General features: G+C 38.6%; 1 protein-coding gene across 4 annotated transcripts in view; it reads left to right on the forward strand.

Annotated features, from left to right (window-relative positions):
• Positions 1-26,373, forward strand: part of PCDH15 (protocadherin related 15) — a gene marked incomplete at both ends in the record, with an annotated part of 380,170 nt that overhangs the window by 118,950 nt on the left and 234,847 nt on the right. For all 4 annotated transcript variants that reach the window (XM_082311053.1, XM_082311051.1, XM_082311054.1 and 1 more), the window contains 2 exons: positions 866-976; positions 4,166-4,336. In XM_082311053.1, the coding sequence (XP_082167179.1) occupies positions 866-976; positions 4,166-4,336 (282 nt within the window). The remainder of the gene's footprint in view (positions 1-865; positions 977-4,165; positions 4,337-26,373) is intronic.

The following is a 26,373-nucleotide window of genomic DNA, read 5'->3' on the forward strand; positions in this document are numbered from 1 at the left end:
AAGCATGGAAAGATTTTTTTTTTTTAAATGTGATTAATTTGATAATAGAACCAGAACCAAATCTCACATCCGAAACGTTTGTCTGTGCCAGTAATCCTCCTCCCAAAATGGGTCGTTAGTCAAAGTGAATCCTTTAAAGGTGTGTGCACCCCAGCAGTACCCTCCTGCCATTTAATGCCATACCTTTGCAGTCTGAATCAATTTAAGCAAATGTGCAGGACAAATTGAATTTCACCTGATTTACCCATCCTGATTTACCCTGGAATCTGAATTTACTAGTGTATGAACGTGTGCATAACTGCCACTGTGAACTGGCACCTAAGTGTCTAGCATTGATGTTCTCTGCGTGTTTACTACTTCATTGCCCTCTCTGTGTGTTTACTGCTTCGTTGCCCTCATGAAAGCCAGGATAAAGAGATAAGTGCAATGATGTGGATTTCTTAATCTCTAATACATGATACTTTCTACAATAGTGAGAAAAAATAGATGAAGGCAAGCCAAACTGTAGAAACTGAAGACCTGAACTCTCAGCTGACAAACAGGGAAAGCTTTTCTGAACACGCTACTGCAAATTCAGCATTGCAAATCTGCAAGCAGCGGGGTAGTTAGCCTTCAGTTTGTGGTTGGAAGTAATAATGTGTACGCAAAGAATCAGAGAATTCTGTTATGTACAGATTATTTATTGTGGGGTTCTTATGGAGTAAACTGGGTGGGGAGAAAACATAGAAAACTTCAAAATCTCTGATCTGGAAAGCATATGCAGTTTTGGTATGCCATCCAATCAATCACCTCATCGTGGCCTATCTGAAACGTGTTTTAACTTTGCAGCATGTTCAATTTTCTTGTACTGTTTTAACTTCTGCAGACTTCCAACAGGACCTTTGATATTCCTCTAACTTTGTCCGGAGCAGTAGTTCTACGGGAAAGACTAAATTATGAAGAAAAGACACGTTATTTTGTCATTGTTCAAGCAAATGTAAGTATAGATCTCTTAATGGGCGTTTATGCCACTGATTTAGGAGGGGTTTTAGTTTGCAGGTTTAGATTTTTCCAAGGAAAGGAGAAATCTCACTGAAATACCAGGTCTGATAATACTCTTCTCCTGAGGATCTTATTTAAGATTTGTCTAGGTCATTGAAAGCTTAGACATATTATTACTGGTTAAAAAAGCTTGCTCAGAGTGTGTAACAAGGCAACCTTTTTGGCACAAGGAAGAAGTTGCAAATTTGAAGTACAGCCCATGCAGAAAAGTGCATTCTAGTGTCACTAAGTGTTCATTTTCTAACAAATCTAGCGATGCTAATTTGATCTCAAATGAGTTTAATGGATACAATTTAGTTATGTTCTTCAGGTTTGAAATGCATTTTTCTATAAAGAGGTCATTTTTCTTTCAAGTCATATTGCAAGCTTATGTAGAGGTTTTCACAGAGTGGCTGGCAGTGAATAATGCATACAGAGAAGAAAAGTGATGTTTAAACTATATCTAATATATCTGTCATCAGAGAAGTTTTTTAGTGCCCTTGAGGGCTGTGAAAGCTTTTTTCCCTTTTTGTCCATCTGGTAATAGCTGAAATAAAAACTTTTCCACTGTTTACCTCTGTTGTGATACTGCTTCATTTGTGGGAAAATGAGAATACTCTGAAGCAACTTTAGATAGCTTGCTCCTGAATTAACGCATTTATATTACTGTCATCTTTCTGATACAGAATTGTAGATAGATTGTATGATAACGTTTTACAGTAATCCACTTTCCTACGTACTTTGTGGCATGTTCAGTGTTCCCCCAACAGAAGATAGGCTCCAGGGGTGTCTCAATGCTTTTTGCACTTAGATATATCTAAAAGATGCTTCTTGGCTGTTAGAACAAGTCATTTTACCTGGGTAACATAACTTGCTGATCTCTTGAACAGGAATATGGGAAGGCTCAGAACTTATTTGCCTTGTTGTTTTATCAATAATTTATTCCACAGATCACCACTGCGTATTCACAGCTCTTTTCCTTTGATGTCAGAGCTGTGAGTTTCAGGAGACACTGTGCTGCTAGAAAAGTAGCTGGGGTAGTTGAGCAGGTCATGTTTTTCAAGAGAAAGGAATGGCATGCAACAGTGCGAACACCTCACATGAGGAGGAAAGCCTGTCACACTGCAAGAGCAACTGGTGAAGGCACAGCTTGGGATGCATGGTGGCAGTACTACAAAGCAATCTCATATTAATTTGGTCGTTCCTTTCAATATACGTCCTTGCACAGTAAACTGTCACCTTTGCGGTACTGGGTTTGGGACTAGAGCTGTGCTGGTAGCTTCTGTATCATGTTTATGGATAATGGGGCAGCTTGAATGATTGAAATGTCTTGCTAGGCTGTGTGTTTTTTCAAACATACCCAAATGGGAACTGAGCTCACTGAAGTTTTGAGTGCTCACAGATGAGAAACTAGATCTCAAAGAAAGGCTCTAATTAAGCTCTATAGCCCTGCTTTTTTAGGAGTTTGCCTTATGCACCCGTTTATTTTTTTTATTTTACAAAATATCGCAGGCTGCATTTAATTCTCTCTATTGTATGTACTATGCAATCATACTTCTATTCCACTGATTACATTAGCAGTGATAGTTTATTGTTCTTGCATCCTGAAGATACTACATGAAATTAATTACTCTGTGTCTGTGCTTTGATCCAGTATTACTCAAAGGCGCATATTGGGGGAATGTAAAAAAGTTTAGTTCATGGTGAAGGCTGCTCCTTGTAACTGGTATTGTTTTTCATTGTTGACCATGAAGGACACTGAATGCAGAAATTCCCATATTTAGTAAATCTAAACATAAAGCGGTTCCAAGAACTGAGTGGACTGCAAAGTAGGAAAAAAAAAATATGTATCCAATCTCATTTAGAGCCATGACCTATTCGTCTTACACAGATGATGATATTAAACAGCATAAATACTGGGGGGGGGGGAAATCACTTTTTTCTTTTCTGTCAATGTTAACCTAGGATAGGAGGGCAAGACTTAGTTAATGGCTCATATTCCCTCTGCAAGCTATCACAACAGTCCCTCTGTGAAAATGGAAATATTTTTGACTGTTTAAAAAAAAAAAAAAAAATTGGATAGTCATGCTGTTTCTTGATAACAAAAGAAGAAAGAAAAGTTGAACTGTTGCTAGTGTGTATGTTGTTCAGTGTATAAAAGTAATCCAAGTGGTTCCCACAATTCAGGAAAGTGTAGCTTTATTCTATACCATCTGGAAAGGAAAAAAGGAGACAATAAAGGACTTGCAATACTCAACGGTGTCTTGTGTAACCAGAGATTTAAAAAAAAAAAAAAAAAAAAAAAAAAAAAAAAAAAAAAGGCCAAATCGTGATACATTGAAAAGAGCCTGTCATGCAGCATATGGAGACTTTTTTGGGATGCAACATTGTAGTGGCTTTATTGTGCTCAGAAGTGTTCTTCAACCTTTAAAACATGAGCAGTATAACTCATTCTGCAGACAAATCAGCTTTCCACATGGAGCCGTTTGGAGACCTTAGATCAATCTTATTGCTGTCCTCTGGCTGTTGGTTGGTTGGTTGGTTGGTTTTTGGGTTTTTTTGGGCTTTTTTTTGCAGGGGGAAAGGAGGTGCTAAGTCTTCCTTAAATTGTGGTGTGCAGAGGTGGATCAAGCATTACAGTCCAGGGCCTCTCTACTGCTAATTAGAAAAGAAGTTGTTACTGCTTATGCTTTCCATTTCTATAAATGAAAGGCCTCTTACTTATAGATAGGATTTGGTAGAGCTACACAAGGCAGCATAAGAGTATATTTCAGATTCTAAGTAAGGCACGAGGGACTTTTTATCTTATACAAATACGCTGCATTTTTATAGATTAAACAAGACATGTATCTTCATTTTAGACATTTCCCGAGAATTAATTTCTCAAAACTTTATTATTTCTGAGTGATAGATGTCTCTCAGTATTTCTTAATTCAAAAGGTAAACTTTTACCTCTTAATTGTATTTCTGAGCCTTTATGAAATTAAAGGCTGTAGCTCTGAGGCTGAAGTTTCTGTAATTAGCTATTTCCTAGAACCTGGATGATTATGGTGCTTACATGTTTTGCCCTTAGCTTTAACTTTAAACTTTTTTGTAGATTCTGAATTCAGAAAGTTTCACCAAATGTAATTCGTTTGCTCCACAGGACCGAGCCCAAAATCTTAATGAGCGAAGGACAAGTACAACCACCTTGACAGTAGACGTGCTCGATGGGGACGATTTGGGACCAATGTTTCTTCCTTGTGTCTTGGTGAATAATACTCGTGACTGTAGACCTCTCACCTACCAAGCAAGCTTGCCAGAACTGACTGATCCTGTAAGTCCTCTTGATTTTTTGCGAGTTTTATACGTTTGTTCTGCAAGCAACTGTTATCTTTTTCTGTGGGTGCAATTGAGAACTGTAACTAGAAGGTCATGTATGCTTTATGCCATGTTTTTTGTGCTAAAGAAAAGAAAACCAAGGTAAGATATGTGTAGGAATAGATGGTAAAATTCTTGCTTTGATACAATGGCAAACTGCTCATTCAGTACAAGGGTTAAGTCTTGCTGAAATTTGGTAAATTGTGGAATTCTTTTTCCTGATCTGTCCAGGTTTTGCTCTCAAAATAGCCTGAAGAAGCACTTTGGAGAAAGGGACTTGACATGTTATTCCATTCAGGATTGTTACAGACCTTAGGAGAAAGATTTTTTTCTTTGGAAAAGGAAGCATTAGTCACTAGTCCTTGAAAAGATTATTTGTTGCTACATCTGGTTTCAATCAAGAGGTACTAAAGAGCAAGGTGTGTTTATCCCGTGTAGATGCTTGTACTAAGTATGTCAGTTCATACATTAGTTAGGATAGGGATAACGGTCAGTGTAAGGCTCCTTTCACACTGGAAACATGCACAATGAATCACAAAAAGAAGAGCTGAGAGCTTTATCATTTCTTGATGCAAGGTAGTGCCAACTCCCCTTCCTCACAGGAGAACTGCTGCTTGGCATAATGGAGATGTGCATCTCTGGTGGGTGAAACAGAAAAATGAATTTCTTAATTGATGTTGATATATGACCTTTGATTCATGTATTTAAGAATATAAAAAGGAAGAACCAATTGAATCACTAGGTATTACCCCACCCCGTTGACATTGACATTAAGATAACATTGAGTCTTGACATTAAGATTATGACTTCCCTTGTTCTTTGCAGGGCACACTCTCTGTCCTGCTTCCTCCGACCAGGAGACGGGGGAGGTTGAGGCTGTAAGTGTGGAGGTTCTTGCTTTTCTCTGCCTTATGCGTCTTGCCATCCTATGCCTTGTAGTCTTTTGCCAACCCACACGTTACAGTTTCCTGCTTTGTCTGGCCTCAGAGTGCCACTGCAAATATGCTTGAGCAGGGTCACCAAGCACTGCCGCCACCTTGCTTTGTTGATTCAGACAATACTCTCAGCAAGTTTCAAAATCTCACAGTTGTTTTACCTATTTTAGGAACAGCTGACATTGGGTCTAATATACAGCAGTTGATCGATTGCTTCTGCACAGATTAAATGTACAGGCTTTGGTTTAACAACCAGTACAATCTCAAGGAGGTGACATAAGGCTTATTGTAATCAAGATGTGTGGTTAGTGTGCCTTCTGGACAAGGCAGGGCTAGAACAAGTTTCAGGGAGGTGGTATAAGTCAGTCCGCACCCCTTGGCAAGCTTCTCGAGGAAGACCGGGGCTTATAGGGCGTGTGCACCCCCAAAGGAGGTGGTGTTTCTCTCTACCGGAGAAGCTCTTCCTAACAACTGCAGCCTGATTTGTAAGGTGTAGCAAGACTGGAGCCTTAAGATATGCAGCTTTTGACAGCAGCAAATCAGTTGGGAGAGGGTAGGGGAGAGACATTCCAGATTTAACCTTATTATATTGATTTACGCATGTCTCTCTCACTTCTACACCTTGGTATTTGATAACCCTTTGTGTTGTCTGTTTTGGACTTTGTGAATAAACCCTTTTATTTTCAACTTTACATTAATTTGGCTTGGGCTCAGTGTCATTTTAAGTTAACTGGGCAAACACAAGTTACTCCCCAGCTGACTATGTGGCTTCATCAGGGTTACTGGGGTACCCAAACTGTGGAGGATGACAGAGTATGACCCCATTTTATCTGCACAGATCTGATAGGGTTCCCATTACAGAAGCAGGGGAGGCAGAAATTATGAATAACTGGTGTTTGGTCATTACCTTGTTTTTTGTCTGGTTATCTTAAGGTATAATGCAAGTCATAATTTTCTTGATACAGTGCTCTCAGATGGAAGGAATCTAGCTCTGTCTTCATTCCTGCCCTTGGTCAGGCACATATGCTGCGCTGGCGACAAAGGGGTGTCCGCCAAGGAGGGTGTCCAGACTGGGAAAAATCTGACTAGTAATTAGGTGCTGAGTTGCAAAATGTGTTCATTCAGCTTCATAAGCTACAGTCTGTTCAGGTGTCGGCTTTTTTCTTTGATTTTTGGCATTATTGCATCATGCTGCACCTTGAGAAATCTGATTTATGAAATGAGAAACCGGTTCAGGTGATAAACTACCAGCTATTTGCTGTTTATCTGTTTGTAGCACTGCAGCTGTTTTGATGAACGTAAGTGGAAGAAGGATGTTTGAACTCAAAGTTTTACCTCGGTACCTCGAATATTTACTTGACTTCTAAATTCTAATTCATTTAGAAGATATGGATGGTACCTAAAAAAGTTCAGCTAGTAAACATCTGTATTACATTTGTCCTGCAAACAGCAGTATAATAAATGGAGAGAAGCTTGAGCTGTCTGGACTAGCTGGGAGCTGACAGTGGATTCATGCGATGCTCTGATCTGGCAAAGCAGCCTGGGCAGAGCACCTCATTCAGAGATAGGCTGGAGATTTCTGCATGATGCGAAACCTTTGTGTTGCACCACATAGACAAGACCCCTCTGAGTCTGTAATGCTGTAAGACTATAACTACGATGTCAGGTTATATAGAAGCTGATAGTGACCAATATACGCCTCAGAGTGATTTATGTGAAGTTTCTTGCACCAGTTGTTTTTTTAAAAGATTAATCTTTACTACACTGTAGGTGTTGAATCTTCCAGTGGGTGTATCAAATAGAATGGAATGTTGTTTGCTGAAGTCTTTTTAATCATAGCCACTACCTAGGCTAAAGGACTATTTTTAGTCCAATGTTGTCATTTGTTTTATTTGCTTTTTAATTTTTCAATGAACATGAGAAGGAATATTAATGAATCTAGAACAAAGAGCATCAAAGTATGAATTATTCAGAAGCAGTAGCTTGATAAAGAAGTCCTGCTTTACGGGGCAAGATGCCTACTCAGCTAACCCCTAAAGTAAAGAATTCAATGTAACTGGTAAGAATAATGTTTTTGTTCAGTCTTGCACAATTACTTATCTTTAGTTTGCCTCTATCCGTGAATTTGCTGAGGTAAAAATCGTATTTCCTTTCCAAGCTTCTTTCCCTTAGATGCTCTAAAGCAGTTGGATACGTTGGCAATGAAGAATCCATACAGCGTGTGCTTTGTTTATGGTCTTTGGCCGGTGGAGATGGAAGAGGCCAGCAAAATTAATGGATCTCTCTGTTACCAGAGAAGCAATTTATTTTCCTGAAGAACAATATCAAAGTTTACACTATGCCTTCTGAGAGTATTATTAAATCTGCTCCAGGCCTGGCAGAGTGCTGTATAATTACTGTTTATACACTTGTAAAAACCTGTTTTGTATTTCTGCCATTTGCAGAAGCAGTGTAAATTCCCCCAAAGCTGCAGATCTTTCAAGCAGAGCCAAAGGTTATCTGATGGTCCTCTCTGGGTGTGCATATAGAATGAAATGTTGTGACAGTACCTTCTCGGTCAGCCGGGGGCTGCCTGTAACTGCCAGAGCTTTGCCACAAGGTGCGACGTTCTTCCTTGGTGATTGCCTGGTTTTGTGACTGTCACTTTTGCACTGCCACCAGTGAGCTACCATAATTAATTGCCGTGATGGCCTTATTAGGCCTAGGATTACAGCTAAGGTCATATAAACATTAGTGTCTCTGATATCAAATGCTCGTGAGGTGCTTTTGCAACTTTGTAGAGGAGGCAGAAATTCCTAGTTCGGAGTGAACAAACTTTGGATGTTTTTATAGCACAGGAGCTATTCTGAATGCTTAATCCTGTGGTAGGGGAGTGGTAAGTGAGGGCTAAACTGCCTCACCACTGCTGAAGCCCGGACACAGAGCTAAGTTAAGAGCCTGTAATCCACACCTTAGATTATGTATTGCTTCCCTGGGCAGTAATTTGCTTGTGAAGTGCTACCTGTTGAGTCTGATTCAGTGCCCCTGACAGTGATGGAGTAAATGGCTTTAAAAGTTCCCAGTCCAGGAGGGAAAAGAAATAAATCTACTGAGTTTTGAGTCCTCTAATAATCATTGCAAAAATTACTATCTTGCAGAAAAGACACGAAAGCCCACGATAAGACAGCATTCAAAGTCATTGTTTGAAGTTCTGTTTCAGAATACACGTGCAAATCCTTTCACTTCATTTCCTTCAGGGGAATGCAAAGTACAGCTTCAGTGTTGTCTGACAATGAGCTAGCATAAACCTTTCAAAAATTCAAGTTCCACAAGCCAAATATATTGCTTTGTAACAAAAGAAAAAACAATGTCTTTGCTAGATGAAAGGATGTGTGTATGAACCTCCTGTGTCTGTTAATTGCTCCGTATACTTCTCTGTGTGTTCTCTAGTTGTTGCCATCCTGCTTTCTGGGAACGAATTTACTGTTGTTAGATAAATTTCAGTTTCCAAGAAAACCTGTGTTGTTTGTTGATTGTTTTGTTGTTGTTGTTGTCGTCGTTGTTACATAGTTTTGTATTTACCTTAGTGTTTCTGTGTCTGATCAAATCTGGTAAGTGGGTTTTTTTCCCATTGTCTCAGGAAGACTTCAGTAAATTAGCATTTATTATCAGGATGTGCAAGTCATCGAATAGAGTTAAAAAAAAATAACCTCATGAATGTCTCATAACATTGGAAAGATAATGTCTCCTCCCTCTTTCCCCTTCAGTCTGTTCCTGTCATGCTCACTTTTTGTGAAGGTTTTGTCTGTTTCTATACTCAATTTTTTCCATCATCATGCAAGGAAGAAAAGCCAGTTAGCAGTAAAATATAGATTAGGTTTATTTAATCAGTTGCTGGACTAGTTTTGCAACAAACGGATTCATTATCAGGTTCCGTAGGGTAATTATCAGTCCACAGGAACACTAATATACTCCATGACACCTGCGAGGCTTTCTTTATACTAATTCAAGATTCAACACTTTAAACAGCTAGCTGCATTATGAGACGTTGCTTATTAATGCACCACTGATGTATTTTTTCTACATGGAAAGTATTTATTTTTGTACTAATTATCCTCAGTATCCTTATGAGTTGTGTCAGCAGGGACCTTACAAAGTCTGTGGGCTCAGCTGCCCTGTTGAGGAGAGACTCAAGGAGATGGGTCTGAGCAGAGGACTGCTAGATGAAAGGGGGAAAAAAAAAAAACCCCTCCAAAGAACACTGTGGTTGAGGGGGGTAAAAAAAAGACATTGAAGAGCAGGAACTGCCCTTAGAAGCCCTCAAGCTTTTGTTAGCAAGAAGGACCTGTTTAGTTAGATTAGTTTGGATTCAGGGGAAGAAAACTGAACTTTTAAGAGGTGGTGGTGTAATCCTGCTGACTAAAACCTTGCCCGATCAGTCAGGGAGCGAGGCCTCCCTGAAGAGCACTGTGCGCATCCTGTAACGCATAGTTTTGATACTGTGGAAACTACAGACTTTTGATGGTAAGGTGAAATGAACAGTTTTGCTCTACTGTCACAGAAATCAAGAGTTACAATATTTTTTTTTTTTTATTGCAAAGTTAGGTCATTATATATTCTGTAGTTTAAACTGCGCAGTCTTTTCTGATCTCTTCAACAAGCTTCTCCCCGCCCCCCATGAGCAAGGTTTTGAATAATTCATGCAAGGGGCAAAGAAGTTCATTGACTTTCATATATGCAAAGCATAATAAGCCATCATAATATTAAGAATTGTGGCTATACAGTAAATTCATCAAATTCTCGATATATCTTGACAGAAAGTACATCTTGGAATCCAGAGTCACTTGCAGAGTTCCCAGTTTGCAGTGAAAAATGTGTTTTGCATCAGACGGATAGTTAAGTCAAAAATGACAGGTGCTTTTTAAAACTCGCATTTTATCTTTTCATTTCTTGCTGAAACTCTAAGGGCAATGACAACACTTTTTCTCCAAGCCCATTCCCTTGCAGCGTTCTAGCTCAGCATCATATGGTGACATACTGTAGAGGCTGCAGTAAACTAACTTTCATACCGCCTTCCCTGGTGTATTGCTGTTTGGCAGCTATTTGCATTCATTGTTTGGGGAGTTGGGAACTGACCCTTTATGGTACCTTCGGGGCACCATCACCTATTGCAGTAGGGAGACGGTGGGATGTGGAGGAAATGGGTTGTTCTCTGGGTGTGAGAAATGGAAATGCCGTCAGAGGGAACTGATGCTACAGCAGTACAGGAAAGGCTAGTTTTATTGCAGTGGAGAAGAAAAAAGGAGTTTGGCGGCGGACTGAAATAATTTGGATCAGTGGGTGGGGGTGGTGTTGGGAACACAGGACACTTCTGTAAGTAACCACATTTAATCAGCTCTGTACAAATCAGTTCTATGCTTATTATTGATAGCTAATTAACATTGCAGAGGACGTGCTGGTTTTTTCAGTACCTCTGGGCTTGAGGGTGACAACCACTTAACAATTCTTTCCAAAGTAATTTTGTTACAGTTCCTTGATATCTGTACAAATCCCAATTCCTTCCAAACAGAAAAGCTCCTGGACGTTTTCTTATAGAGAGATGTTAATATAAAGCTTGCTGCAAACAAATAAACAAATCCCAGATTAATGAGACATAGCTAACTGTATGGAAAAGTGTCTGAAAGTTTTAGGAACATCTCCCCATCTTAGTTATAATGGCAGGTATTAGTTAAAGAATAAAGTTCATCAAAATATTCAGGTTTTTTTTAGTTTTTTATTTTTATTTCTATTTTTTTTGCTGCAGGAAATGTGTACCTACAGAAGACATTTTATCCAGGTATCTACTATGCAAACTAGGAGCAAATAACCTTCCCTGAGGTTTGAGAGTAACTTGCTAGTTCAACCTGAGCTAGAGATGCTAAGTAAGATTTTTGTGGCACTGCAACACACAGTCTTCATAATTTGGCAAATTAAAAATTTAGTCTGAGTTGAAGTGAACATGTGTGGTTAAATCAACTTTAATAAAACCTTCCAACATGTAAGGAAGCAGGCTGAAATTAGAGATATGCCGGGGTGCTCTAGGAAAATAGGTTGGCTGTTTATAGAGACACGTCTTGCTGCCTAGCCCAGTAGGTAGGCTCTGTCTCTTTCTTGTGTAGAAGTTTTCTGTTGTTTTTTCCCTCCATCTGTTTCTTTAGCTCTTCCTATGTTAGAAACTGATCTTAGCTTTGAATTCAGATGTGCATTTCTCAGTAATCAATACATGGGAACACAGCAAATTCCTTATTAACTGTGCTGTGTTCATCTTTGACTTTAACTACGTTCATGTAGCCTGAGGATCTCTCTTACATTCACTAATAATGAGCCCATGCATTCTTTGTATCTCATGGTTTCAGGGCTTGATAGGAAAGAGAAATAAGCTTAAGCATGCTTTGGTTTTAAATAAATGTTTAGCTGAGAAGATCAACTTCTAAAAGCTGTTATTTCAGAGTTTCTATACAGTCTATACAACAAACGATTAAAGGTAAAAGCTTGTATTTTGCTTAACATTTCTGCAGCCATTCTCTAATGAATGTAGTAGCTCCAGAGCGCAGAAAATCAGCCCGCCCCCGCATACATTATAGTCTAGGCTGTTAACTGTATGCATGTGTTGTCCAGCTTTCTGTATGAACTCATTCTCATATTTAACGCCATAATCATTTTGCCTTTTCTTCACAAATGCTCCTGTTTCTGAGCAAATGTTAGACGAAATAGCACTGGCAAATCATTATTTGCTACTAAAATGTTTATGCACTTTCTTATCTGTATATTGTATCTTAGAATATTTATTTAGAAAAGCCTGACAATTGGTGTTAATTAGACTAAAATCTTTGAAGGAGAGCATGTGCTGTGAGCTGTTGAGCTGTTAAGATGAATGAGTTCCTGTGTATTTACTAGCCAAAAATTATTTGGTAGGCAGGGCAATGGTGTCATTTCAGCCATACTAGAAGAGCTAACCAGAGAAATGCTTTAAAAATCAGGGTTGTATCTATACATTCTTGGGTTGTTGCTTGTTCAGTAAATTAGAAAAGAATCTCTCTCATGTCTGAGGCTTTGAATAGTCCCTTTTCCACTGGCTGAAAGATGAGCAAAATGACCCATTTTTCAGGTATTAATTTTTCACTGGCAATTTAGGTAAAACCTGCAACTCAGATTAGGAAAGGGAAAATGAAGATTGATTTCCATGACACATATGCAGTTGTCGGTGTATTTTTTTATTGAAAAAGGCAAATTGTTATGGCCAAGTTATTTGCAATATAGTTGAGCAGCAGATAGCAATTTTTCTAATTAAATTTAAGCATAGATGCATGATGAACTGATAGGCAATCTTGAATTGCTTTGGAAGTCGGAGAGCAATTCAAAAGCAATGATAAAATCCTCTCTTGGGTGCAGTTTCCCCTTTAAAGTTTGTGGATGAACTTTTCATTTGCATTTTTTCACTCTTCACTCTAATTGCAGCCATACAGAGGTCACCGGATTGATATGAAGTTCAAGGTAATGGACAATGTTAAACAAACAGTAGCGTTCACAGTAGATTTACTAGCATAGGCTTCTTTATAACTTGATATCGGTGATTTTGAATTAACTCTATGGAAATGACTCTTTCAGCAAAGTCAAAATGGACAGCTTTTATAAGCTATTGATTATCTGCTAGTGCATGATAAGGAGTCATAAAAGGTGTTTTAAGTCTTCCACTATGATTTTTCCCTATATTTTCCGGTTTTGTGATTGATTGTCTGTCTTCCATATGCAATCTCTTGATAAGTAGAGCCTTTTTTTTTTTTTTTTTTAAAGGAAATGTCACTGAAAAGTAGCGAGGCATGAAAAGGTTAAAATTACAAAGATGCGATATTACAGGCAATTAATTTCTATGTATTTGGGAGTATACCAAGATGGCATGGCTAATTAAAAAGAACTGTCGGTAAAATTGTCAGTAACTTTAATATGTGCATACGTGAACCTGAGAATTGTTTTCTATAATCTCTCTTAGCAGGCAGGCAAGCAAGCACTTCACTTGCTTGATATATTGATCAGGCAGGGCAGTCGCTGTTCAGTATCTAAGACTAACTTGTGGTTTTAAATATAGATGTTTTTCAGATAGAGGAGAAGTTAAGTTGGCTGCTTTTCACTTCAAGAACAAACAAAACCATGCTTTTAACTTATAAAATGTGATGAATGTTTAAAGAAATGAGGTGTTTCAGTTATTGAAAATGCTGTTTCTGGTTGAGAAAATTATAGCAAGGCTGCAGAATAAGTGGGTATAGTCTGAAAGATACTTTCCTGCTGGTGATTTTAACCAAGTTGCATTTCAGAAATAGAGTTGATGTCTATGGGTGGGAGTATAGTGATATGTCACAGTTTGCTCTGAGTACAGGAAACTTGCTTTAAATGTGGGATTACTGTGGTGGAGATCTTGCCTCGTATGTTTGGTACATACCAGAAAAGGCAGGAAGAATAGTGAATTTCATTAAAAGACAGAACAGGAAGACACGTGGACTTTTTTTTATAGTGTGAAAAGAGAATCGGTTGAGCATGATTTACATGCTTTAGGTTTTCACTACTAATAATCTTTCTTAAAATGCAAGTGGAGGTTTTAAGGGAAAGAGGATCACGCTTGACTGAAAACTGAGACTGAAAATTTTGGACAATATATAGTAAAAAATGAAATAGGAAAAGAAAAGTATCATTGCAGATCATCTTTGAAGTTGTGTTTGGGGTGAGAGAAACACCTTTTGTTTATTGCTGGGACTGGGTTATCGAGTGACCCATGATGCACAGTGGCTCTGGGGCTCCCTTGCTGGCGCAGGAGGAGCAGGAACTCTGGTAGTTCACCAGAGACCAAGTCTGGGCTGGATATTTGGCTGATGTTGAAAACAGGCACATTTGCTAGGTATTTATCAAGCTGTAAAGGGAAACTTCAGAAAGTTAATCTCAAATCTGATTCCTTTAATTATCAAGAGTAAGGGGGGAATAAACTGGAAAAAATGACTGATTTTATCTTATACATAATTTTCTTCTGTTTTCCAAATATGGAAATGTTCCATTAATTGCCTGATATTTATCATCATGGTTAGTAACTTATTGGGAGCACTAATGGGAAAATATTCAATTCTTATGGCTTTGTCAGAAGCTAAGAAGAAAAACGGTCCTGATTTTGCTTGGAAGAAGTAACTGTGGAGCTGTACTTAGAAGTAATTTCCTTTTAGAAATGAAGATGATCTGCTTTGATTCAAACTTTGGTCTGGGACATCAGCCACATAAACCAAATGCATAAAACGTCTGAGAGATTGCCAGGGTTCCTGGGTGGGTTTGACATGTGCAGTAGTACAGGTTCACTAGCATAAACCACCTTCTTGTTGTGTGGCAGAACCAATGCCAAAAACCTGTTCAATTAACGAAGTACAAAAACTGCCAAACACCCTAGTCTTAGTTGAAAAGATCTTGCTGTTTCATCCTATTGTATTCTTTGTTCATTCTCCAGTTTTCATTTTGAAGTTTGTTAGAAAGAAGAAGAAAAAAAAACCCACCTACCTCGTAATAAAGAAGGATTTAGCATAATGTGTGAGATCGCACAGCTTACAAAAATAATTATGTGAGGACAGTAGAAAAATGTGACTCCTCATGTTTGTGAGATATCCCACAACCTGAGGTTTGAAACTGTCTTGCTCTCTGTGATGCCATTAAGGGATTTCAGATATGAAGGGATTTCAGATATGAAGAGATTGAGCCTTTCTCTCCTCAAAAACTAGAGCTTCAGGAGAGGAAGGAGTACCTGAGAAAGTACCATCCCTGTCTCGTTCTGAGCTTCGGTCTGCATCTTGAATATACAATCAACTACTTCTGTGATTTAATTGCTGTCTTGGATATTTGCCATGACCAAAAAGCCACTTTCACAATATGCACGTCTGTTTTCTGTTTCATAAAACCGTGTTTGTTATGGTGTGAAGCGGAGCTATTGTCAAAGAGGAAGCATATACATTAATTTATTTGATCCTTAAATGTCATTTAGAAACATTTAAAGGTTTTAAATGTTGACATTTAGACAAAATACTTCTGCAGTGATGCTTCATCAGCGAACTTCAGAAAAATTCTCATCTATGGCATAACGCTGATCCTTGTAGAGATAATTATCATTTCAATAGCTAGGCTATCCCGTTAAACTATAAACTAGCTGTTCGTTAAGGGTCAGGAAGAAAGATTCCTCTTTTCAGCTTGTTGTCACAAATGCAGAAGGTGCAGATTATATTAGTTTTTCAGTTAATCAAATAATGATTCATCAGTTAAGGTTTTGCAGATATGTGCAAGTACACTTGCAGGTAATGGGAGATAAAGTAGCAGAGGAGCTTCCTCTCTGGGGCGGAAGTGTTAACCCTTGGAGGCTGCGGGAGGTACTCTGAGCGCTGCTTCCCATTTGATCACCACAAAGTCTTGTGGCCCCACTCAGAAACGGGGCAGCAGGATTTGCTGTCACCTTCTCATCGGCAATTGTGTGGCATTCCACACTCAACAGCCCGTGATCTGGCGCAGACTTCCTCTCCAGGCTTGGCATTCACAGCACGGCTCTTGCTAGCAACGTAGGTATGGCAGCTGAGAGCTCACCTTGGGCTGCTCTACCTGGTTTTTTGGTTGTCCCTGGTCCTTTAAGGCTAACTTGGGAGTCTCCTTGGTCCACTGCAGTCTGCGGTACAGATGTGCCCCCCGTTCTACTTTTTGTTGTTGTGTTCCGAAGGCAGTGTTTGCCCTTGAGGGGCCAGCAGCCTTCCCAGCTGTGATGTCCACATTGGGATCGCACTGGGGAGGGAGCAGCCAAAGGAGCATTGCTATCCCAGCCCAGCAGCTCAGCTTCTCCCCAGTGCCCTGACCCCCTGTCTAAAATGTGAAGAAGGCAGAGAGAACGTGTTGTGCCATGCCGAAGAGCATTTCCCTGCCTCCAGACATGGGCTGCGTGATGCAGCATAGGATAGGGAGGGGGCAGCCCATCATCACCATTACCAGTATGATTATATCTGCCTCCGGTCTGTGCAATTGATAATGCTTCTGTAGGAAACCTTGCTTAAATCCTAGCAGTCTTTCCTCTAGAGCATGAGGAAATTCATGGTAAGCTGGAACACCCTTTTCGGAAACGGGAAAACGTGGTTAGTCTGCATTTGGCTCTGCATCAATACCTCTGGCTGTACAGCACTGTACAAGTTTAAAGCAGCTCATATGGCTAGATAGGTAGGGGTTTGCTTTGTAAATAATTCCTGCTTTTTGTTCTTGAAGAGTATTGGGATTTGAGAAAAGAAGCATTTAAATATAAGTGTAAAATTTTACTATACTGTAAAAAGATGCGAGGATGAACTTATGGATGAAGTGAGCCTTGCAGATTGTGTGTGTACATGCACACATATGATCTATCTGCATAACTGCACAAATTTATTGGAAATTAAAGCATCCGAAATACACCTAGGAAAACTGATTTTTCCTTTAACCTTCAATCTAAGTGGCATTCATGCCACTGTTAATGTTACCATTAAAGCAGTGTAATAAAGTGGTTATAATAATGGTGATATAGAATTTGTAGCTGATTCTGGGCACAAAATCTCTACCTAAAATTATCTCTTGACAGGATGACAAACTTTAATGAGAAAAGGGCAGTGGTGGATACAGTTTGAATAAAGTCAGGTGTTTGGTAGTTAGAGCTGACATTCCCATGCCTGAACTAGAAAAGTGCCCATTTAGTTGCAAGTACACCCCCCCCCCCCCACCAAACAAACAAACAAACAAACAAACAAAACACCACAACAGTAAAGAAAACATAAATGTTTCTTCAAAAAGCTGAGTGGTGCTTAGTGGTGTTTTGCTAACCCCAAATGTTAAACTCCTGTATTAACCTGACCAATGGGAACACTGCTTGACTGCAGATTCAGTATTTCTGAAATTTCCTCTCCTTTGAGACTTTTGAGCTTGCTTGTTCCTCCAGGTGAGAAGATGGCTCTAGCAAAGCAAAGATCTCTGAAGGAAGATACTAAATGTGGAGAAAAAAAACCCAGACCAACAACATTGTCTTAATAAAATCTATGTGTAAAATTAATCAATCAAGAGACAAAGGATCTGGGTGAAATACCGACCTATTCATTTCTATGTTTACCTTTTTTGGAATTTTAAATGAGTTAGTGTTTAATTATGGGGTTTTTTTGTCTAGTTTCAAATTAACATAAGAAATGTCCCACCAGTGATACTTGTTATATTTCCCCAAAGGGTTCTCCCATGTCACAATTAGAAGCGTTGTCTTAAAAACTGATAGTAGATATGGGTTTTATTTGTGTTATGAACCTGCCTGTTTTTTAAGTCAAGGTAAACTTTTAGCACCTACAGTGTCCGTAGCAAGGAGCACCACAGTGTGACTGTATTTGGGTGAAGATCCTTGTTCTGCGCATTTTGAGGCTTCCACCAGGTAATTTGTTTAGATGTTCCCGAGCTGCTGGTTTGCAAGAGGTGGTGAGCAGTTGATCCTATGCACGCTCTCCGTAACATGCAGTTTTATAGACTTTTCGCATATTTCTTCTTTGTCATTTTTTTCAGGCTGCAAGATACTTGCTAAGCCAGAGCCTGTATGTATTCAGGCTATGCCCTGCTTTTGGTCATTCCTTTGATCATAACCTTTCATGCCTTTTCTAGTATATTATATTGTGGCTAATTTTTCTAAAGGCATAGAGAAGCCATCAGCCTCTTCTCCTTAACAGTGTCAAGTAAGATTAAATGTTTGCAAACTTGGCTGAAATTAGCAACTGTTGACACAGCTGACAACTGTGTTCCTTTTTACCCTCTGAGAGAAATATACATTTAAAAGAAAACAATTTTTTTTTAATGAAGTTACTCCGAGAAAAAAATATATTTAAGTTAGTCCGGTGAAGTGTTAAAATGATCTTTAAATAACTTCTATTTTTTGTGAATCTGTGTTAAGCAGAAGTAGGTGTGTTTGTCTTGGGTTTTACAACTTGCTTTTCTGCAGCTGTTCACTTGCATCATTCTGAATCCTGAACAGAAATCATCAAAATAAACCTACCATCAAGAATTTGAAAGATAATCAAGGAAATAGACTTCATAGTTTGTATGGAAAAAAGTGAAATGTCAAAAAGAAAATGTTTATTGTTCTTTAATCACAGTCATCACATTCGAACAAGTAAAACCTCCAAATTGAATTCTTGCTTTTGTCTGAATTGCACAGGAGGTTATACCTGCGTGCCAAGGCAGGAGGCCCATTGCATAATGCATTTCATTTAGTCTCCAGCACAGATTCTCTGTTGGAGACATTTCTTATAAAGCATGTCAGATACAGAAAAGCAATTTAGTAAACACTGTAATCAGATCCTGATGAAATTCAGTTCTTTTTTGGACCTGCTGTTCTTGGAAGACATCATTGATAAAAATAGTCCCTATTTTCCTCTTTGCTCTGATTCATTATGCTATCTTGCTGCTCTTTAAAAATATTTTTTTCCCCCTCAAAGACAGCTTGTTTTTACAAATAAATGAAAGGAATTGTGTTTTTTGACAGCTTACTCTGTTAACAACATGATCTGTCAGGATATTTGAATTTTACAGTTTTGATTTTAGTAAACTGCATAAACATTGGACACAACAGAAAACTAAGAACACAGCAGCCGTGGATTATATTGAACAACTAAATAAGGTGCTGAAAAGCTATTTGACAATTATGGTGCTGAATTTAGAAAGCAGGTCTCTCTTTAATAATCAATCTCATGTCTTAGTTTTTCCCATCAGTTAGTAAAACACTTTTTGTACCCCCAGAGAAGACATGAGAGGTTGGTTCAGATATGTCAACTGCATAAATTATCTGCTGTTGCTTTTTATCAGTGGCTTTTAGATATGCAAGTAAACGTCTTTAAATAAATAGAAAAGTTAGATTTATTTTAAACTTGCAGATCAACCCCCCCATTGTAATTAGTTTCTGCTTATATATATGTTTGAACTGAACAATTTTTAACAATCATTTCATAATACCTATTTTACTATCTACTGTTAATAGTTAGATTCTCCTGGATGGACTGTTATAACACAGTTCCTGTTTTACTAATGGTATTGATAAAAGTGCCCTTTCGCCCAAGTGCTACACAGCAAAGCTAATCTCCAGGAATGCTGCTCAGTGCTGCTCATATTTCATTTTCATATCGAGTGTGGACATTTCACACAGTCTGATTGGACTCTGCAACATCATCTGGTGCTAAGAAGTATTATTTTACAGAGCGTGAACCTTCTCATGTATGTACAGTGTTGCAAACAAGAAAGAAGTATCAATTAGGTGAGTTGGCTGCAAATCTCTAGAGCTGAGCAACGTAGGTTTTGACAGGGTTGGTTTCCTCATGTAGGTTTGCCCTTTCTTGGGGGAGCAGTTTCTGAGGCACAGAATTGTTGCTATGTAAACCTGTTTGGCTCCTGTGACAATTTGATCAGAACTATTTTCTGCAAAGGATTTACTCTCCGTTCTCTTTGAGCTTCACAGTGTGTTTTAAACCTGTGCTTGGGGTTTTCTTCCTCTCTCTTTGTATTGGCTTTCAGTTGAGATCTTAGCCCAAAAGTTTGGTGTTCTGTATTGTTTCAAAGAGGAGGTTCAGAAAATCCTATTCACCCTGTATTCCTGTACATCTTTGTATCTCATTACCCCTCAAAGAGTAGCATAGGAAATTCTGCAGACTCCTGACGCGAGGCACTGCCTCTCCCTGTGTTTGCTCACTGATCAAAGGGAGCATCGGTAGGCGCTTGTAGCTATCAATGGGAAGGCAAAAAGAGAGGGAGGATGGTGAGATCCTGCAAATAGGAGATTTGACATGACATCCTCAATCTGACTAATGGCAAGGTTTTGGTAGTATCTTCAGTTGAATATACTTTTCTAGGGTGTTTCTTGCTTTTTGGATTTACTCCACTTGTGGTTGGATAACTCTTGAAATATTTTCTGCATTTTACTGACATGCAAGTACTTTATGATGGATTTGTGTTCATTAGTGTTTTGTCACAGCCCTTGTTGTACTGGCAAAGCATCTGAAGCAGCAGCAAGAAATGATGTTGGAATGGTTTTGTAATTCTTCCTGCTGTTTTAGTACTGTGTGTTGGCAATAGCGTATGCATTTCTGCACAGCATGGATATAACATAGCTAATTTCCAATTTACAGCTTGTATTCTAATCTCACATGTTTCTCAAGAAAGCACAAGGAGAACCAGTGTAACCATAATGATTCATCAATTCATCAAAAACTTTCTTGGTTTAATATTGTAGGGCTCCCTTTGAAGGGGTAATATATGTTGCCTTACTAATATTTTCTATCCAGCAAAAAGCTTCTCACCCTTGTTTGCATAGAGATGAGTATTCTGCTGTCTTGATTGGTAAATTCATCAACTAAGCTATGAGTGTGATGTGCGTTGAATGCCTCCAGGCTTTATTTGAAGTCCGCTGGGCACAGGTACGGCTTCCTAACTGGGAAAGCTGAAAAAATAGCTTTTCAGGGTTTAAAATGCTAGCATGAAATGTCTTGTGTTAACTAATTGCGCTAATATTGACCACCCTGTTCTGATAAAATACATGTATCTATATTGCTTTCAGCTGTGAGAGAAACCCAAGAGAAACTGATGGTTAAATGCAATGCATTGTTTTCTTGGAATATTGGAATATTTCATGTTGTGAGTAAAAGTTATCATTCTGAAACACTCTACAATTCTCAGCACTTCCTAGAAAATAACATGATACACACAAAAACATATGGGAAAAGAAAAGAATGCTGCATCTTTATGTTCATACAGTTTGGATGTTGTAAGGCATTATGTGCATCTTCCTTAGTTTTGTTCAAAACAGTAGAGACTATAAATTGTCAAATGCAAGAAATAGCCTGTGTGTTTCAGAGATTTAATCCAGTTTGCCAGACTCCTTTTATATATTTTAACCCAACAACAGAGGGGCAGGGAACGCTGGTCTTATTTCCTTGAAAATCATTGAGCCACTTAATAGGTGCAGAATTCAGTTCCTTGTGTCCTTGGCTAGAAATTTGGATAGTTGTACAGATTCAGGCCCACCGCTTGGGGAAAGAGGGGAGTTCTTAAGCATACAAGTCCCCAGCCTCGATTTTTATAGTTACACTGCACTCGGTGCTACCAGTCAATAAAAATGCTGGTGTTCTTTGGAGGTGTCAGTGCGTGCCACTTAACATGAAGGCAGCATGAGGCGTCGTGGAGTGATTGTCTGGAAGCAGCAGCAGGGAAGCGGGGATTGCTGGCAGCTGGGAAAATGGGAGGACAAGACAATTGGGTTTGCTCCCAGTTATTGATGGGGGATGCCGGTGCTGATGGGGCTGTGGGGTAGGGAGGCGGGAGAGGGTCGCCACTGTGACATTTTAGTAAATGTGAAGACTTGAGAAGAAGAAAAAGGGAGAAGTACTTGGAAATGTAGGGAAAAAGATGACTTTTTGTAATCTGTTGCCAATTGAGTGACATAATGTCATCAGTCTTCTAGTGTTGGAAGCAGTCTCTTGCTATGCTGTCGGTTGAGCTGATGCGGATCAAAATACTTAATTGCTACCATGTGAAAAAGTACCTTTCTTAACCTCCCCCCAAATTAATGAATATTATAATCTGCTGAATCTGAACAAATTAGAATAAGCTAGTATTTAGGAGTTAGGTATGCTCTTTTCACAATTGAATATATGTTCTTATGTTCTCAGAGAAAAATGCCTGGGGAGATGTTTCAGATTTTTCAATATTAGACAATTTATTGAGCTACTTACAGAAAATGCTTAACTGTTCAGCATTAATCATCTTATAAATGTCTTGCATACCTCCATGGAACAGATCGTACATGTGTATACAAGTGCCTTAGAGCTTCTAGGACAATTGAACAGGTAACACAGGGAATACTATGACTTAGGAAATTATTTTAGAAGAATATCAATTTATTTGGTAAGACTGATTTAGGACAGGTTTTCACAGCCATGTTAGTAATGCATATATTGGGTAAAGGTCAGTTAACTGTGTGTCTGCCTAAGAAATGCCACCACAAACTGGCAGATTGAAATATTAATGTAAGTGAACTTTCCTTTTTTTGGTGGATTGTTGCTCAAGGCACTGTGGTGTATCTTATTTTGGTCAACATTAGTAATGCATATTTTCATGATGTTCCTTTTTTTTTATTTTTTTAGCAGTCTTTATGTATGTCTTAATAACTTAGTCTTCCATGTGAATTAGTGGGTAGAAAATGTCTCGTCATGTTTGAATACAATAACAAATTCTAAAGATGTAGATTTTTGTCCCTCTGTTAGTGGATTTCATGCAGGCTAATAGACAAAGGAGCACTATGGGTGGGAAGCTCACCTTGGTGAGTCTAAACCAAAGTTTGCAACTCCTCCTTTTCATATAGTTTTATCTTTTACAGCAGTTGCTAATGATTACTGCCTGCGTAGTGGCCCTGACCACTGACTCCCAGGAGTGTCTCAGGGCAGGCAGGTGGGAGCTGAAGTGGTCATGAATCATCAGAGCAGCATCACTCCAGTTTGTGAACCTATGGCTGGTTCATGGTCTGTTGTTGGGTTCATGGTCTGTTGTTGTCAATTATATAAAAAACAGTTCTTATTAATAAATTAACTGCTCAAAACCAGGCAGTGTCCTAGTTCAGTAAGGTTAACTGTATTTCAGTTTCTCAGAACACAGTCATTTTTGTGGTAATAAGCAAAAAAAAAAAAAAAAAAAAAAGAGCTCTGTGCAGAAAAGCATGTTGTTGTTCTCACTCTAAAACTGTGTAATTTCCTCCTTTATCCTTTTTGTCTTCCCTAGAGGAAGAACTTCTCCATAAATAGATATGGTTGGCAAATTGGCAAATTTAGCTTTGCATCTCAGGTAGACCATGAGAAAGATATGGATTTTTTTTTTTTTTTTTTTTTTTTAAAGCAGAGCTATCCTCGGTATCAGCTGTGCAACAATTGTTATGGTCCCCTCTCTTAAAAAAAAAAAAAAAAAAAAAAAAAAAAAAAACACAAAACCAAAAAAAACCCAAACAAACAAACCCCACCAAAACACAACTCTCTAAACTTGTTACTCATAGCAAATACCAATCAGTGCTTTTTTCTTTTCTCATTTAATGCTTAGTACTTATTAGAATCAGTGCCTTGAATGAGCCCGTGGCAACTTGAATTCAGCATAGCGCTGTATGTGATACAGCATGGGTAGCTAATTTGAAATCCTGAATTGTTGTTCAGTCTTGCAGTTAGGTTCTGGTATTTCGTGACTCTTAACATGTGATTATATAGTAACAAACAGACAATGTTGGGAGAACAGTGTTAGATACAGGGAGAACTGAGTTATAGACCTAAGAGGTTTTAAGTCACATAAAAGCTACTGTTCAATAATGTATGAAGTTGCTGTATTCTGGGGAGGTATCTGGGTAAAACTGTGGGTATGCAGCATTACGTTCAGCTCTCACTCCTAAGAGATTGAACCGGTTTTTATTTCATTAACTTCAAGTAGGGTGTTTCTGACCTGCATGGCTTTAAAAATCAGGAAGATGAGCTCCGGGTGAACGTGCAAAGAAAGGAAGGTACTTTATTCAGGTAAATGAGTTCCCTGAAGTTGCTCTTCTCTTGCTTTTCTTTATCTTGATTATTAATTATTATTTATCAAAAATGACCCTCTGTGGGGTTTTTTGGCAACATGCTGGTTTTAAACCACTAGCAGAGATGCAAGGTCCAAGCTTATATCTTCCAAAGACTTTGTGCAGTGCTGAGAAGCGATGTTTTACCCCCAAAAAGCGGATGAGAAGAATCTCAGGGGAGGAGGATGGTGAGTGGAGTTATAACTAAAGAAGGAGGAGGAGGCAGATGGTAGTCATTTGAACAATCAATCAAAAGTGTCTGTATAAGAAGACAAAAACCCTCAGTTTCTGTTTCTAATCAAATAATTGAGTTATTATGTTTAACACTTATGACATTTTACATATCTTTTTATTGAAAGTCTGGCAATCATGGACATCTTAAAATGTTTTAAGTCAAATAATGTCCATGCAAAATCTTTGGAAAATATGTAACTTTAAAAATAGTCACTTTTGGTTTATTATGCTTGAAAGCACAAAATGCATATTCTGCATCTCAGTTGTAAATTTCCTTTTAATTGTTCCATGCTGTATTGCAGTCACCATGTGACGGTGAAAAAGAAATACATGTTTTTATGCAGATGCCTAGAGATACTGTTTGGATTATTGAATGCAACTGCAATCCTAAATTTATTAAGCTCCATATTAATAAATAATTTTAAAAAATCAGTTGTTCTTTTTCCTCACTGTCCTTAGTAGGAACTTAAGACACACTTGCATGAATGCATGCAGAGGTTTATCGCTTCCTTTGCAAGTTTTGGGACTAGCCAATGACTTGCTTTCGCTTTAGATTTTTTTAAGGTATGTTTCAGGTAAAAAAAAGTAGGGACACTTCTGCCAGTCATTATTATTTTATCGTATTTATTTTCATGTTATTATCTTACTTAGACATCTGTATTCTAGCCACATGTCACCATTTGCAATAGAGATATCAACTGAAAGAGTTTCACTGCATTATGAAGGTGTGTATGCCGAAACAGAAAAGCAGGCGGAGAAGGAAACATCAGAGACGGGCTCAGCTATGGTGGTAGTAGTCAGTTCCTGAATAAAAGCAAAAAGAGTTTTTGTGGTTGAAGTACGTCAAAGATGTAAGCAGGAGTACTGGTGTCTGGAAGCTCAATTTCTCTCCTCTCCAGGGAAACGTGGCTTTTGCCTTTCTACTGAATAATTGTTTAGAACAGACCTGGCTCTGTTATCGGTTTCTCTTCTAAACAGAAACAATTTGCAGCCAAATTTTGACTAACCACACAGGTCAAAGAGCAAGACATAAAAAGAACATAGCAAATTAATATCAGTGTTTTCTGGCTACACTAAATGCATTAAGACAAAGCATTTGAATGAATATTTGCTGTTGTGGTTTTTTTCTTTTCTAGCCCTTTTGATTTTCTAGCAGTAACTTCAGATGATTTCCAGTCATTTTTCCCATGACAGAAACTCAATGATGCTGCTTTTTGAAGTGTGTGTTGTTTGATGACTGGGGTAGGCAAATGGCACTGTTTTATGACATTTGTGAATAAACATTTTATTAGTCACTGATCATTTCATAATGAATTATGAGAGATCTTTCTGTTGAAAAGAGCTGAGGGAAAGATTCCCAGTGCTCTGTCCTCACAGCCCCTAAGCAGTCAAGTCTTGTTTGATTTCATTGAAAAGGAGGATCATTTTGATTTATCGTTCTCGCAAACATAGCTGAGAAGATTTGTCTTTGTAAGAGTACTGAGAGTTTTGGTTGGTGGCCTTTCATAAAAGGACTGAATATGTAGAAGGAAAATGTGAAAAAAACTTGAGGCACTTAAGTATGCGCCCTTCAGTGCTTAAAACTGCAGTCTTTTGCAGGTGACCCTCATCGTCTCTACTCTGAATAATTGAGTATCATCTGTAATTCTTACTGTGCTCTCCCCGACATTTCTGCGGTCATGTAGGAGTGAGCCGAGCAGCTCCGGTGCTAGCACAGATCCCTGTGCATCTCTCCTCTCTCCCTGCACGAACTGAAAGCTTACTCCTGCTCTGCCTCATGTTTCTTAACCTAACTGTTTCTGGATACACAGCTCTTTGCTCGTTTTCTGTTGAGGCCAAATTTCCATATGAGTATTTTGTAACGGAGCTTGTCAAAGTTGGTTGGAAGTCTACATGCGCTGTATCAAACGGCTCTGTGATATCCATGTGCTGGTGACTCCTGGATTTCCCTTTGCAGGAAACCAGACTTTCCCTGGTGTATTGTATTTATTTATGTATTTGCTCAGACTGTTATTATATCATCTGCTAATTTGTCCTGGTACAAGCCTCAGGCTTCGTGGTGGTATTCCCCTGGTCACCCTGGGACCCTTTTACTTTTGGTATTATGTTTGCCACCTGCTGTTCCTCAAGTACCAAAGTACTTTTAAGCAGGAAGTTCCATAGCACAGCAAGTTCATA

Source organism: Platalea leucorodia (assembly GCF_965183815.1).
Source record: "Platalea leucorodia genome assembly, chromosome: 4".
NCBI classification, from domain to species: domain Eukaryota; kingdom Metazoa; phylum Chordata; class Aves; order Pelecaniformes; family Threskiornithidae; genus Platalea; species Platalea leucorodia.